This window comes from Eurytemora carolleeae, unplaced genomic scaffold (assembly GCF_000591075.1).
Source record: "Eurytemora carolleeae unplaced genomic scaffold, Eaff_2.0 scaffold333, whole genome shotgun sequence".
Taxonomy (NCBI): Eukaryota; Metazoa; Arthropoda; class Copepoda; order Calanoida; family Temoridae; genus Eurytemora; species Eurytemora carolleeae.
In genome coordinates, this window is record NW_019396309.1 from 1,963 (window position 1) to 16,501 (window position 14,539).

Genomic DNA, 14,539 nt, shown 5'->3' on the forward strand with positions numbered 1-14,539 from the left:
GGGGGGGGGGGAGGGGAGTCTTGAAGAAGTATAAGGGCCTCCAATATAATGTTTTCTTTCATCATGTAAATTTGTTATGCTAAAAAGAAATGTATATTGCTGCATTGTTTAAGACTAAATGTTCACAAGTGTTCTAATGTTGTGAAATTAATAACCACTTCATGATGCATAGAGAAATATGCGTATTGATTTTCTGGAAAGAATTAGGATTTTTTTTCAAACGATTTTTATTTTTTTATTTCCGTCCAATAAGAATTATACTTTTTCGATACTTTTTATTATTACTACTGCAATTGCAACATTTACTAACCCAAGATAATAAATTAGAGACGGCTCTTTAACTTTTTGAAAGCCATGATATTTTATATTTTTATACTTAATTCACATTAACTACCTGAAAGGCTTGCCTATAGCAAAAACAACTTTCTGAAAAACCTTTTAAATTGATAATATATTAAAGGTTGAGCTCCATTAAATAAGTTCTATATAAAAAGAAAGTTCAGTAAAATTTGACCAAAAAAGTTGACATATTTTTTCAGCTTAAATACCAAAACAATGGAATAGGAAGACGACATAATAGATGCTTTTATGATGCAAATAGATTTACTGGACTCTTATTTGATCACTATTTTAATTAAACTGCACAATTTCTGTGTTTCATGCTGATTGCTTGATTCTTAAAGTCTTCTTCGGCTCCCTACTTCATAAATACAAAAATATTAAAAGTGGAAAAAAGCATCTTTGTTAATGGTTAATGACACTATTTAAGGGAGAGGAGAGTTCCAACAAGTTAACAAAAATTAAAATTTGAATATAGATCTAAGTGTTAATAAATAATGTCCATAATTTTAACTTTTATAATTCAAATATTATCAAAATACTGATATCAAATTATCAAATTAAACTCATTTTATCAAATTTTAACTTAAAGTTTAAATAAATTACTAGAGACGGTGGTTAGTTCACTTTTGATATTCAGACGGGGTGAATTCTAAATAAATAAATAAACTGAACTGATTGTTTTAAGGAAAGAACAGCAAATGGGAAGTATAAATAATTTGGTAGATTTTAAAATTTATAAAAATAAACTTTCAGCAATTACATATGAAAGAGTTTTTGTATAAAAAGGAAGATTAAAAAAGTTTTATTTTCAAGAAGAAAGAAGATTGAAAAAGTAAAAGAAATGGAGAAATTGAGTTTTGTTTAAGAAAAATGTGATCTTGAGTTCAAAATGTCAAATCCAACCCCTCTTCTTCAAAGAGCACTACGGTAAACTTCTTTTTCGTGTTCTGAGTCAATTCGACCCATTTCAGAACCCGATTTTTTACTTGTCTCAAAAAAATATGATCAACTATTTTATAAAATTTGATAAATGCGAAAATCTGATCTTTGAGACATGAATTTATTTGATCCACCTGAATTTTAAATACGTATCTGAGGAATGTTGTGGAATTTAGATTTTTAAAGTGAAAAAAAACTTTAGTTTACTTTTATTTAAAAGCTAATCCAAAATATTAATTCATTGTAAAGTTTTACATTTTTTAACTGCGGTTTCTGTTTCTTTATAAAGCAGAGACAAGGAAGGGCCTTGACAGAATTTGTCTTCTTCTTTTAAAAAGAAGAACGACGTTATCTTCATTACAGTTACTTGGATAAACATTTAAAGAGTATTTTTAGAGTCGTAAAGGTAACTCTTGAGTTCGAGGGATACTAGAAATTTTGTAAACAGTCCCTTTAAAACTGTCTTGTTCTAGATGTGTGTCTCTGATAACCCTGGAGCCAGCAATCCTTCTCCAAACCTTCTCCCTTGGACTTGGCATGGTTATAGGACAAAACCTTCTCATTGATAAATCCTGCAGGTAGACCACTCTAAACAATAGTTAAATTAAAGGGAGTGATCTAGAAACTTAACTGGGGTTTTTGTTTTTAAAGTTTCGGCAAAAAAGAATAAATTGACTTAAACTGGCAATTTTTTACCCTCCCTTGAAAACTACTAAAAAAATGTATTTCTTCCTATAATTATCAACATATTGTTTGATCCGAATTGACAGCAAAGAATTTCAAAAGTTTCGAACGAAATGATTTTAAACCGACCATTTTAATTTCTAATTTTTTCATTATGATTGCTAAAAATCTTATATAGGTTCATAACTAAGCCTTTGACATCATCTACTGAGGGAAAAAATCTATCATTGTATTTCTAAAGAATTAAACGTGACAAAATTGTTGCCAACAAGAAATAATTTGTGTTTGCACTCCTACATTGGACATTTGTATTTGATATTTTTAGTGTTCTGAAAAAGAAAATAGGTGCAGCTGAAAATTTAAGGCAACTCTTGAATTCTTTAATTTTTTATCAAAAATGCACTGTGTACTTTTTATAAATTCATGAACAGTTTGTTATAAACCCTGTTGAATAACTTTGAAATTTTAGGGATCTTGAATATTCGGAGAATGTATGTGCTAATATTAACCAGCATGCTGAGGAGAATAGTCAGGTATACTAGCACGCTGAGGAGAATTGTCAGGTAAACTAGCACGCTGAAGAGAATAGTCAGGTATAACAGCATGCTGAAGAGAATATGTAGGTATACCAGCTTGTTGAGGAGAATATTCAGGTAAACCAGCATGCTGAGGAGAATAGTCAGGTTAACCAGCATGCTGAAGAGAATAGTCAGGTATAACAGCATGCTGTAGAGAATAGTCAGGTATAACAGCATGCTGAAGAGAATATGTAGGTATACCAGCTTGTAGAGGAGAATATTTAGGTAAACCAGCATGCTGAGGAGAATAGTCATGTTAACCAGCATGCTGAAGAGAATAGTCAGGTATAACAGCATGCTCTAGAGAATATGTAGGTATACCAGCTTGTAGAGGAGAATATTTAGGTTAACCAGCATGCTGAGGGGAATAGTAAGGTTAACCAGCATACTGAGAAGAAAAGGTAGGTATACCAGCATACTTAGAAGAAAAGGTAGGTATACCAGCATGCTGAGTTTAAATTAAACACAGATGAAACTAGAAAGATTCAGTTATTGATCAATGAAGGTTAAAGGGTGATATGTTTTTTTAAAAAGACTAATTCGGAGTGGAAAAAAGTTTTTTTGTTTGTTTTCAGGTGGAAAGGAGGGCAAACTTAGTTCAGATGTATATAAACATCCTCTCAGCTATTCCCAGGTTACTTTATTTTGAACATAGTGGGAAACATTTTATCAATTTATATTTTATTTAGTAATTAAATACAATGATTTTTAATTGATTGTTTTAAAATAATTTTATTTGTTTCAGTATTGTTTTGGCGCTGTTTGTTGGTCCCTGGTCAGATTTGAATGGACGGAAACCAGTGATAATCATTCCTATGCTGGGATATCTGGCTTCACAAGTAGTCTGGATATTTAATGCTTACTATAAGGTGAGTGGATATATTCCTATGCCGGGATATCTGGCTTCAAAAGTAGTCTGGATATTTAATGCTTACTATAAGGTGAGTAGATATTCCTATGCTGGGATATCTGGCTTCACAAGTAGTCTGGATATTTTATGCTTACTATAAGGTGAGTGGATATATTCCTATGCTGGGATATCTGGCTTTACATAAAAACCATTAAATAGTTTTTGCTCTTCAAGCAAATATAAACCCCTCGGTTAGAGATAGAAGGGGTTCATATTCTTACTATAGTATAGTTTCTTCACTCATCTTGAACAATATTTATTATTACTATCAAAGCATATTGGGTTGTAAGCTAAAAACTGATAAAAATCGCCCCAAAACAGGAAAACAGTTGTATTATTTAACATTGGAAAAATTTGAACTAATGAAAATTCAAACTCTCGAGGGATTTAATGATAAACTCTAGAGAGTAAATGATATTCCTTTGTTAAGCGCCGGTTTTAACATAAAATACTTTTTTTAATTAGAGGGATTCAATGAAATTTGTTGCAAACCAAAACCAACTTTTTTTTAAGAAATACATCATCTTGATATTATTTCAGGGTCTTAGAGTTAATTCTAAATTTAAATCAAAATACAAAAATAAGCTCATGAAAACCTTATGCAAAATTTTATTTAAGTTCTGGGTGACTGGTGACTGGTGAGTTAACTCATTATGTGATTTGCAAGTAGTTCAAACTCGAAGGGCGTTCCTTAAAGTCTGATTTGATTTGATTTTATGGTGGGGAAGATGATGATGCAACAGTTTTTTTTAATAAACTTTATTCTAGGACTCCTCGGCCATGTTCCTACTGTTTACAAGTGTGAGTAGCTTGTTTGGTGGATATGTTTGTTTACTAGTTGGTGTTTTCTCATACCTCAGTGACGTCACAACAATAAGGTTAGAATTTACTATCGCAACCATATTTGGCTAGACGGGTCGCGTCATTTTAGATTAAGTTTCGTAGTTGCAGAATTATCAAGCAGTTTAAAGAATGACTTTCTAAGATTTGGGAAAATTTTATTATGAGACTTTTCCACTCACACCACGTGATAGTTATATATATATATATACATATATATATATAGTTCTTTTATTTTATATATATAGTTTTATAATCTATTTAGGGAGAGAACATCGCGGCTTGCAGCTCTAGACTTTTGTTTCTTTGGAGGTGTCCCCGCAGGTTTTTTTTTCGTTTTTTTTTACTTTTTTAAATCATAATTGTTGTTAGGTCCTGTGTATTTTATTTGTTCAGGAACTTTTGCGTCTGGTTATGTCTTCAAATATTTTGGATATTATGGAATTTTTGGATCTGTTGCAGGTATATGATTATTATTAATGATATTTTATTTATTGTATATAATTTGGTATTTTATAATCTTTAAATTTTACTTCAACTTCAACTTAATTGTTATTTCTTACTTAGTTCACCTTTTTTCAGTTCATTTTGATTATATCTCCAATTATTGATGCAAGGTGATTAAAATGTACGAATTTTTCTGAAAACTTTTGTTCACGTTTTTTTCCCTGTTCATGCTTTTTTATTTATTTTAAGTTATTTTTCATTTGTTTTTTTAACTCTTTTTAGTTTGTCAAGTGATAAGTGCTCTCTATGTGACGTTTTTTATAGAAGAGACAAGAATATATCAAGATAATGATATTACAGGGATCGGAGAAAGGTTTGTTATATTTGAAATCATTATTTTACATTTTGAAAATATTTGTTTGAAATAACACGCCTCTCAGGGTGCTTTGTACATCTCAATTTAAGCGTCAAAAGGTTGTTTTTCAATCGGCCATTTTTTCTTCATAATCTAGAACTCAAAATTTTGCGGTGTTTTGGTAAACATTGATAAATTTCTAGAAATTCAGAAATTCTTCATATTTTACTTAAAACCATCCATAACCCTTCCCTGGGGTCCAACAAAAATATGGGCCAGTTCGGTTCACCCGTGTTGTCATTTATTGGATACATAAACAGTCGGACAGAGTAGCAAATACATAAATAGACCAAAATACTTACATTTTGATTTGTTATTGTAATAATGAAATTATTCACCCTTTGTGTTATGTTGATGGGTAACATATAATTAAAGGGTTAATCTAATGGAACATCGGATTCACGTCCAAAAGTTAATAAGTAGAAATGAGCAAGGTTATACTAAATCAATTCTTGCTGCAGTGCAGATACAGTTTACGGGTTTAACTACTTATACTTCCTTACTCGTGTATAACAGTATAATTGCACATGGCATGCTAACTATGGGATCCCTGTCCAGAGTCCGAATTTAATGAATTTGAGCCGCCTCTCAAATCCGCCAAAAACTGGTTTCAATTGAGCGCCGGCTTAGATCTTGAAACATTGAATACAATTTTAAGTGGAACCAACCATATTTGAGCCACGTCTCAAATGTAAGTCGCGGCTCAAATTCTTAAAATTCGACCTCAGGAGACATAGGATTGGTTGGGTATCTGGGTCCTGGGTAGCATTCGTGCTATTAGGAAGGGATAATAGACAGATAGAGAATCACTTGTGTATTAATAATGTACATTTAGGACTCCCCTAGCTATCATCAATTTTCATCATGTACGAGATGTCTTCCAAACAACCTTTAGGAAATAACCATTAAAAATTCTTTAGTTGTTTTATTTTGAATCATGCTTAAAGGGACTGTAAGGGTAATTTCACACGTTTCATGCTAAAATGGTGATATGCCCGGTTTACAGCGGTTCCCTTGGAAACTTTTTTTTACCGCGTTTCCCTTGGAAACGTATTTATTTTTATAATTCTATTATGTTTTCCTGCAGTAGAAATGCGCAATTCACTGTAGTGGAGAAACTACGACTGAAAAGAATCGATATGATTTTTCATACTTGATAAGACAACGGTTTTAAGGGTACCGTTGTGAATCGGGCATTGCCGTATGAAAACACTCTTTTTAAATATTTAGTATTGTTTTTTCAATGATTTGATTAAACTAGTAAATCATTAAATCACGATTGAATGCCGCGTAGGTTAAAGACGAAATTAATAAGATTTGATGATTATTGACGCTCAGGAAGCGTCAATATAAGTTCCGTCGCGTCATCATCATTCTCATAACCTGTATGCTCTTTAATGTCACGGTTTTTAGTAAGTATAAATGTTTACTCTTGTTTTCACAAATTTCATAAAATTTCATTAAAAATAAAAATAGATAATATAAAAAAATCCGCAAAAATTTAAGTGGAAATTTGCATTAATGTTATCAACCAATTTTACAAAAAAAAACTCTTTTTTATAATGTTGTTTTGCGGATTTTTGTTTCAACGTTCCAAAAAAATATTTAAAGTTTTTTATCACATTTAGTTTTTCTGCCTAAAATCTGAATTTCACTAAAATTTTAAAAAAATTTTGTCCAAAACATAGATTATCCCCTTTTTTACTCATCCTTAACGTTTTTGAGCTTTAAATAGGAAGCCTATTAAGTGTATTTTCTAATTTTGAAATAGTTAAACAACCCCCTTAAAGAAACTATAAGCGTAATGTTTAGTAACCCTCCATGCAATGATGCCAATGCTCGATTAACAACCATTAAACCATCATCAGTAACATCAAAAATTCCTTTTTCTATGTTTCCCTGCAGCTGAAATACGCAACTCACTTTATAGAGAAATAAAATTGAATTAAACAGTTTTCAAAATTATATGTATTGGTCTCTTAGTTAATGTGCATACTTGATCTGACAAAGCTTTTAAGGGTACCGTTGTCAATCGGGCATTAAGGTAATAAAATTACACTTGTAGTCTTTTTAACAATTTCATTGCGAAATACTAATTTTAATTGAAGCCCATATTAAAAAATATATATAATAATTATTTTAGCCTTCATAAATACTTTTTTCCAAATCAATCAGTAAAATGATTTAAAAGTTTTTACCTTATATACCTAAGGTGTATATCTAAAGTAAAAATTATTAAAAATTATTTTGAAAAAGAATTATTAAAATAATAATTAAATAATTAAAATAGAATTATTATAAGAATAAAGAGTACTAAAGTCTAAACACTAAACTTTCGCCAAAAAAGTCAACCCTACTCAATTTAAAAGCTTTTAACCAGGCAATGAAGTTTCCCCATTCATAATTTGGTGCAATCTGACACCTGAGGACATGAAAACAGACAGGAAAAGTTGAGTGAAAAAGTGTGAAAGGACTGAAGAAGAAGGACTGGAAAAGGTTTCGATCTTTTTACTTTTCCTGAAGTATGTTTTGTATTGTAGGCGATGGAAATATATTCTACCTATATACAAGAAAATTATTCCAATGGACGGAACAAGAGTTTACAAAATTCCAAACTTTAGTTATTTGTAAGTATATTTTTTCTTTTTTTAACTCTTCTTGGGCCGGGGGGGGGGTGGTAAATTATTCCAATGGACGGAACAAGCGTTTACAAAATTCCAAACTTTAGTTATTTGTAAGTATATTTTTTCTTTTTTAACTCTTCTTGGGCCCGGGGGGGGGGGTAAATAACTTTTCCCCATGCTACCGGAGGGGTCCAATCCAAATCTATTAAACTAACCATTTTTGATGCTCAGGTTTCAGTGCTGTCGCTTCACTTATTGTTATGCCTTTACTTAGCTATATTCTTAAGGTAAAAATATTTATTTTTAAAATTTCAAATAAATTGTCTGGTAATATTGATCATGTTCAAAGGAAATTGTCCTGTAGGTTTAAATTTGGGAAAATATTAAATAGTTAAACAGATCAAATAATTAAACGTTTTTTTAATTAAAATGCTTTAAAGACATGTTTAATTTGATCAGGTCCATGATGCGATGATCGGTATTTTGGCGACGATGTCTAAAATATCAAGTTTAGTTGTTATTGCGTTTGCTACAAGTGGTAAGTATTTCTTTATGCGGAGAATGTCATAAATTATTATTTTTGATCTAATAACAGAACGATTTTTAGAATTATGACACTTTGGATTGAAATTTAGATTGTCTTTTCCATTTTTCAAAAAGGATGAAAACATTAATTGGGTTCCTGATTTTGAACTTTGATTTAGATTTATTTATTAAGAAAAATGTATTGTATAAATAGAATATTCATTTAAAACCAAAGACATTTTTTAGGAACAGTTTTGTTTTTTGGAGCTTGTCTTGGATGTATCAGTTCTTTGTCAGGTATTTTTTTATATGCGATGTAGTGGGCAGAGGCGTATTCAAGGGGGGTTATTGAAGCTCAGCCCCCACTGGAGCAGGGTAATCTAAGGTTTTCAGGTCTATATGAATGCAGAGCCGCCGCCCCCCCTGGAAAGAAATAAATTCATTGACCCCCGCTCCTAACCTTAGACTTAAAGAGGACCTTGAAATCTCTATTGATAATAATAAATAAATTTATTAATTAAATTTTTTAAAATAATCAATCGCAATAGACAAAAAAATTTAAATAGTTTCCAAAAAATGAGATAAATTGCAGTTTTTATCATTTTTTTATTTCAGGGATTGTAATTAGATCTTTGTTATCTAAGTGTTTTCAACCCTCAGAGCTTTTTATTTCAGGGATTGTAATTAGATCTATGTTATCTAAGTGTGTTCAACCCTCAGAGCTTGTTATTTCAGGGATTGTAATTAGATCCATGTTATCTAAGTGTGTTCAACCCTCAGAGCTTGATATTTCAGGGATTGTAATTGGATCTATGTTATCTAAGTGTGTTCAACCCTCAGAGCTTGTTATTTCAGGGATTTTAATTAGATCTATGTTATCTAAGTGTGTTCAACCCTCAGAGCTTGTTATTTCAGGGATTGTAATTAGATCTATGTTATCTAAGTGTGTTCAACCCTCAGAGCTTGTTATTTCAGGGATTGTAATTAGATCTATGTTATCTAAGTGTGTTCAACCCTCAGAGCTTGGCAAAATATATTCTCTTCTCGCTAGTTTTGAAGCAGCAGGTAGACAAACACCATTTTGAAAAAGAATTTAATCACAAAGCCTGATTTTCAAATGTTTCTAAACTATATCTTTGCAACCCAATCTAGTCGACCTTAGATATTTCAAATTATGAATTTTGTTAGAGCAAATAATCTAAGTTTGAAATATCAAAGGGTTAAACCATTAGGTTGCAAAGATATAGGGATTAGAAAATTTTTTTGGCAAAGAATCAATTCCTTTATATTCTTTCTTTAATATGGAGGCAGGTAGATGCCATTTTGAGAGTTTAGTTTTGAAGCAGCAAGTAGTTTTGTTTCGTTTTTAAAAAAAGTACAAGCTTGCAATATTTTTTATCCTAAAAAAAACTATTGTTTTTTGCATATATTTTTATTGAGGGTCTAAATTTGGCATAGTTAAAGGAAAGTAAATGTGTTGAATAATCAATTTTCAACATTTTGTATTGGATTGGAATTTGAAAAAATTTATCATATTTCGGTAGCGACGTCTTTTATTTTTTTTTGTAGATATTATTTAATTTTGCTTTTTAGTTCCGTTGTTTGCATCCCCTCTCTTCACTGCAGTTTATAATTCAACAATAGGAACCATATTCATTTTTAAACCAAAGTTGGGGGTTTTTGGAGTCTTTTTATGTCTTTAAAGTCCCAATTTCGGGTTCTTGTTTGAGTCCCATATTCAAGACCTAAAAAAGGATCCAATTTTTTTGTGGACACCCTTTTTGATATTTTTTTATTTTATGTGATAAAACACAAATTCATTAAAACAAGAAAACAGAAACGATTTATGATCAGAAAGAACTTGGAACATTTATGACTTATGGTAATTTTTGAAAATAAATGTTTATATATTTAATATTTTATTTTATTATATTTTATTATATCTATATATAAAGTTGTAATCTCTGTTTGTATGTCTATTTGTCAGATCATAATCAGAAACCCCGATTTTCCTCACATTTTGATTGGGAATTCGGGAGAAATGTCTTGGCTTGGTTTTGAGATTCTAAGTTGAGTGGGTCGATTTTTGTCGAAAAAAATAGCTAAAATCGTATTTTACGACCAAATGCGGTTAACTGGCGGGAAGAACTGAGTAGCTTGGGCAAAGCTGGGTTCCCAAGCTAGTATAATAATAATATGGAAATTCATCTCTAGACACCTTCCCAGGAGCAACCTTTCTAGTTTTAGCATCAATATTTATAGGTAATCACACAAAAAAAACTTAATTTTTTGTAATTTGTTATTTTTTCAGTAGATTTTGACACGTTGCTAGTCAATGTTTAAAATGGAGATGGCCATTTTGGATGAGCTTGCATTATAGTACAATCATCACCAATTTTTATCTTTTTTATGGTTGATTAAACTCGGTTTTTTTTTATGTTTTTCTTTCAATATTTATATCGATTTATGTTAAACAGCGCTCGCTGTACTCATGTTGAAAGTTTTATGTCAATCAAAACCGTTTCTATGTTTATCGTTATTTTTCTTTTAATGATTTATGCATTCGTTTCTAGATCGGTTCAAGAAGATGTTATATTGTTTGCATTAAAGTCTTTCTTTTTAATTCTTGGACCAATTTAAGGACTATGAGAGAAGCATAGTCGGCGATTATTTCAATACAAAGAAGACTTTTTTAAATTGCAAGTTAGTAAGGAAACAAAGAGAAGTTTTTTGTTTCCATGATTATATGTGTGGCCATGCTATTTGAAAGGTTGGTAGAAATCAAAATTGAAAAAGAAAGTCGTCTTTATTGTATTGATATAAACGAGAACTACTTCTCGGTCCCATTCTTGTTATTTTTGTCCATCGGTTTTCCTTAGTAAAGATTTCAGTTAAAAGTGTCGAATTTTTTGGCAAGCAGTTTGTCCGAAATATTGTTGCATGTGGTTCAGTAACATTAAGATTTTTAAGTATTTGAAAAATATATTTTGCTTTAACTTATTGTTTAGTTTCTCTAATGCTGTTCTGCTATGTGTTTTTTATCCTCACATTAACCGGACAGGTAAAAAATATATATTTATCATTTCTTTAAAGAAACTTAATTAATTTCTCTGCCTAATAAGTTCCTTTTTGATTTTCCTTAAACTTTCTGTAGGCCTTAAAAGTAACGCTCCACGTAAAAGTTACATGAACGATTCTAAAATAACATTCTTGGTTTTTTTATCTGAAAATCGAAAATTTTCAATTGTGATTTCTGAAATAGAGTGACTTGCAGGGAAATGCAGAAAAATTAAAGGAATTGAATTTAAGGACCAATTTTTTTCACAAGATAAAATCGCCATTAATTTGCTTATTGTTTCTCAGATGAAGGGTTTAAAGGGTACTGTTGTGAATCAGGCATGTAGCTTGATACATGGAAATGTAGTTAACAGTTTCATGTTTTCCAGGATTTTTCTGTTCTCGTGAGCCGTGAAGACGAACTACATGAGGCCTTAGTTAGAGAAGAGAATATCATTCATAGCATTGGGACATGATGCAAATTTTATGTTTACAAAATTAGAGGAGCAAATGATGTAAATATTTATATAGAGAACTAAAACATGATGCAACTTTATATATTTATGATACTTGGAATATGTTAAAACTTTTATAATTATATTTATTTAGTTGGAAAATGGTACAACTAGTATGCCTTAAACATGAGGCAACGTTTATATTTGATAAGTTAAAACATGATTTATGTACTCATGAGAGCTAAAACATGATACAACTTTCATATTTTTGTAACATTTAGTGTACCTATACAGAGAAAGAAAAACATTCATCGTTTCATGAAGATTAAAACATGTTAAAGTTTTAAGTTTACAATTTTAAGAATTCATGAAGGCCGAAGTCCAAAGATTTTCATATTTCGGAGACTTTATATCTACAGGGTGTCCCAAAAAACATGGGAATTCAGTGACGAATTGTATATCGTCTTTGCTATGAATAAACATTGTAATACCTAATTTCAAAAGCCATAATATTATTATGTGTGCTAGAGTTTATTTTATGAAAAGGGTAAAAGACTGTAAAGATTCTCCACAAGATGAACAATGAAGACGGACAAGTTTACTCAGTTTGTATACTGCAATTTTCTTGTTTTACTAAGTACAACTGTATGCAGTCAAAACATAAACAAACAAAATGTGAATATAGCAGACGAAACTCTTACAGATTTCAGCTTTCTGCAGTAGGTATCACTATACTAAATCAAAGAATTATTTGAAAAGACGATATCGAATTCGTCACTGAATTCCCATGTTTTTTGGGACACCCTGTAGCTAAATCTTAAAAACAAAAACGCTAATTAAGTACCTTTATAAAATCAAAATTGCTTCAATTTTAAATCAAAAGTTTTAAAATAGGTAACTTCATTAATCAAGGTTATTCCATTTCTATTCATATATGTTATTCATCAAGAATGAAACCAAAAATGTATTTGAAAATCAATGTATTGTTACAATGTTTAAATGTATTCCGACATGTATTGTAAAAATGTAGTAATGAAAGATTAAATATAAATATCAAAACATAACTATTTCAACAGTTAAATTTTAAATTCAAAATGACTGAATTGAGTACTGCAGTCGTCGTCCTATATATCAATATAATAAGAACGACTTTCAATTTAAAATTTAGATTTTTACCAAGCTTTCAAACAGCATGGATATTGGATATGCAAACATGGAAACAAAGAGAAACTGTCAATTAACACCATATTTTACTCTGCGGTTCTTTGATATCATCAACACCGAAAATTAGATGCTATATCGTTTGCACTAATTGTCCGATTGAACTCCATACATTTGTACCAAAGTCAGCTGATCCGAAACTGGTTTGTATTACGATTGGATATCTATAGTGCAAATGAAAACAAATCGAGCTTTACTGCGTTCAATTGGACTAAAATTTTAATTTTCAACCAGGAATATTTTATTATCCTGCCATGAATATGTTATTACAAACGATCATTGTACAATTGTTAAACAAAAAAATTGTTCAAATGGACTACTGTTTTTTTCTGTAAATATTAATGCAATCGAAAACGTTAGTGCAAATGAACATTTTCCAAAAAAAAAAAATTTCAAATGGACTAAATTGTACTAAATGGGCCAAATGGTGAAATTTCAGATTTTAGTTCGATTGAATATTTTTTTTGATTGTCCTAATTTATAAGTTCAATTGCACTAAAAATAATCTATGGGGAAATTTCAGATTTTAGTTCGATTGAACATTTTTTATTCATTTGTTCTAAAATAATTTTAATTGGACTAATTATAATTATGGGCACTGATGGTGAAATTTAGTAATTTTAGTTCGATTGAACATTTTGATGTTCATTTGTTCCGAAATAAGTTCAATTATAATTTTTGGGCTAGATATTTGTAATCTTAATTTGACTGAAAATTTTTTTGTTCAAAATATGTTTTTTTGTACTAACTTCGATTTTACCCACACAATTTTAGCTTTAGTCAATTGGACATTTTTGTTTATTCCTAGAAAATATGTTCAATAGAGCTAATTAACTAAATGAGCCGAATTCCGCTAGAATTTAAAAATATAGTTCTTCACGTGCTGAATAACTTTTCACGCGGATTTTATTTTGAATGCACAATAAAGTGTTTCATTTGCACTAATTAAAGAAAGAATGAACGTTAGATACGAATGTACGAATTAGTCCGGTGCAAACGATATTTCACCGAAGCTTTGTGTTGCATTCTGCAATTGCCTAAAACGTATAATTTGAAAAAATAACAAAAAGATGATTCAGATTTTTCTCTTTTCATATGTGGATTTTTAAAAATTATGCTATTAATGCTATTTTACGTTTTTACTCTTTATAGTTCTTCCATTAGTAAAGAACGATATGTATACTTCTGATTTTATTTCTGAAATGGTTTGGGGTAGGCTTTTTATTTAAAAAAGGAAATATATGTGTTTTACTTAGAAAAATCTTTTACAATTTACCACCGTTTAAAAGATTTTTTTACTAACAACTTTTGGCAATCTTGTATCTTCCAGATTAATCATCAGGATGTCAAAAAAAATGTTCTTCAAAATTAGCCGAAATATAATTGAAAGATGTACAAACAAGAAGAAAATTAAGAACAAGAAATGTAGAAAAGTCAAAATATTTACATCTGATATCATATAACATATTAAAAGAACATTGTAAAAAATTTAAAATTTAAAA

At 30.1% G+C, this 14,539-nt stretch overlaps 1 protein-coding gene across 3 annotated transcripts; it reads left to right on the top strand.

The window, feature by feature from the left end:
• The first annotated feature begins 1,162 nt into the window (after positions 1–1,162).
• On the top strand, positions 1,163–12,301 carry LOC111700679 (solute carrier family 46 member 3). 3 transcript variants are annotated; one of them, XM_023471675.1, is made up of 20 exons: positions 1,163–1,269; positions 1,755–1,859; positions 2,435–2,498; positions 3,119–3,177; positions 3,289–3,412; positions 4,222–4,331; positions 4,559–4,617; positions 4,690–4,755; positions 5,023–5,113; positions 5,991–6,050; positions 6,494–6,567; positions 7,696–7,782; positions 8,011–8,066; positions 8,239–8,317; positions 8,551–8,601; positions 9,280–9,369; positions 9,898–9,948; positions 10,519–10,566; positions 11,313–11,365; positions 11,751–12,301. In XM_023471675.1, the coding sequence occupies exons 1-20, from the start codon at positions 1,232–1,234 to the stop codon at positions 11,835–11,837; spliced, it is 1,452 nt and encodes a 483-aa protein (XP_023327443.1). In that variant the 5' UTR covers positions 1,163–1,231; the 3' UTR covers positions 11,838–12,301. The 3 variants fall into 3 exon arrangements, with proteins under 3 accessions (XP_023327443.1, XP_023327444.1, XP_023327445.1); XM_023471676.1 differs by lacking the exons at positions 1,163–1,269; positions 1,755–1,859; positions 2,435–2,498 and adding an exon at positions 2,543–2,648; XM_023471677.1 differs by lacking the exons at positions 1,163–1,269; positions 1,755–1,859; positions 2,435–2,498 and adding an exon at positions 2,695–2,828.
• The last annotated feature ends 2,238 nt before the right edge of the window (positions 12,302–14,539 follow it).

Excerpts from the sequence above, each read along its gene's own strand:
- LOC111700679 (XM_023471675.1), top strand. The coding sequence starts at position 1,232 with ATGTCAAATCCAACCCCTCTTCTTCAAAGAGCACTACG. Across the intron at positions 2,499-3,118 it reads ATGCTGAGGAGAATAGTCAG|GTGGAAAGGAGGGCAAACTT; the intron begins GTATACTAGCAC and ends GTTTGTTTTCAG. Across the intron at positions 3,178-3,288 it reads ATCCTCTCAGCTATTCCCAG|TATTGTTTTGGCGCTGTTTG; the intron begins GTTACTTTATTT and ends TATTTGTTTCAG.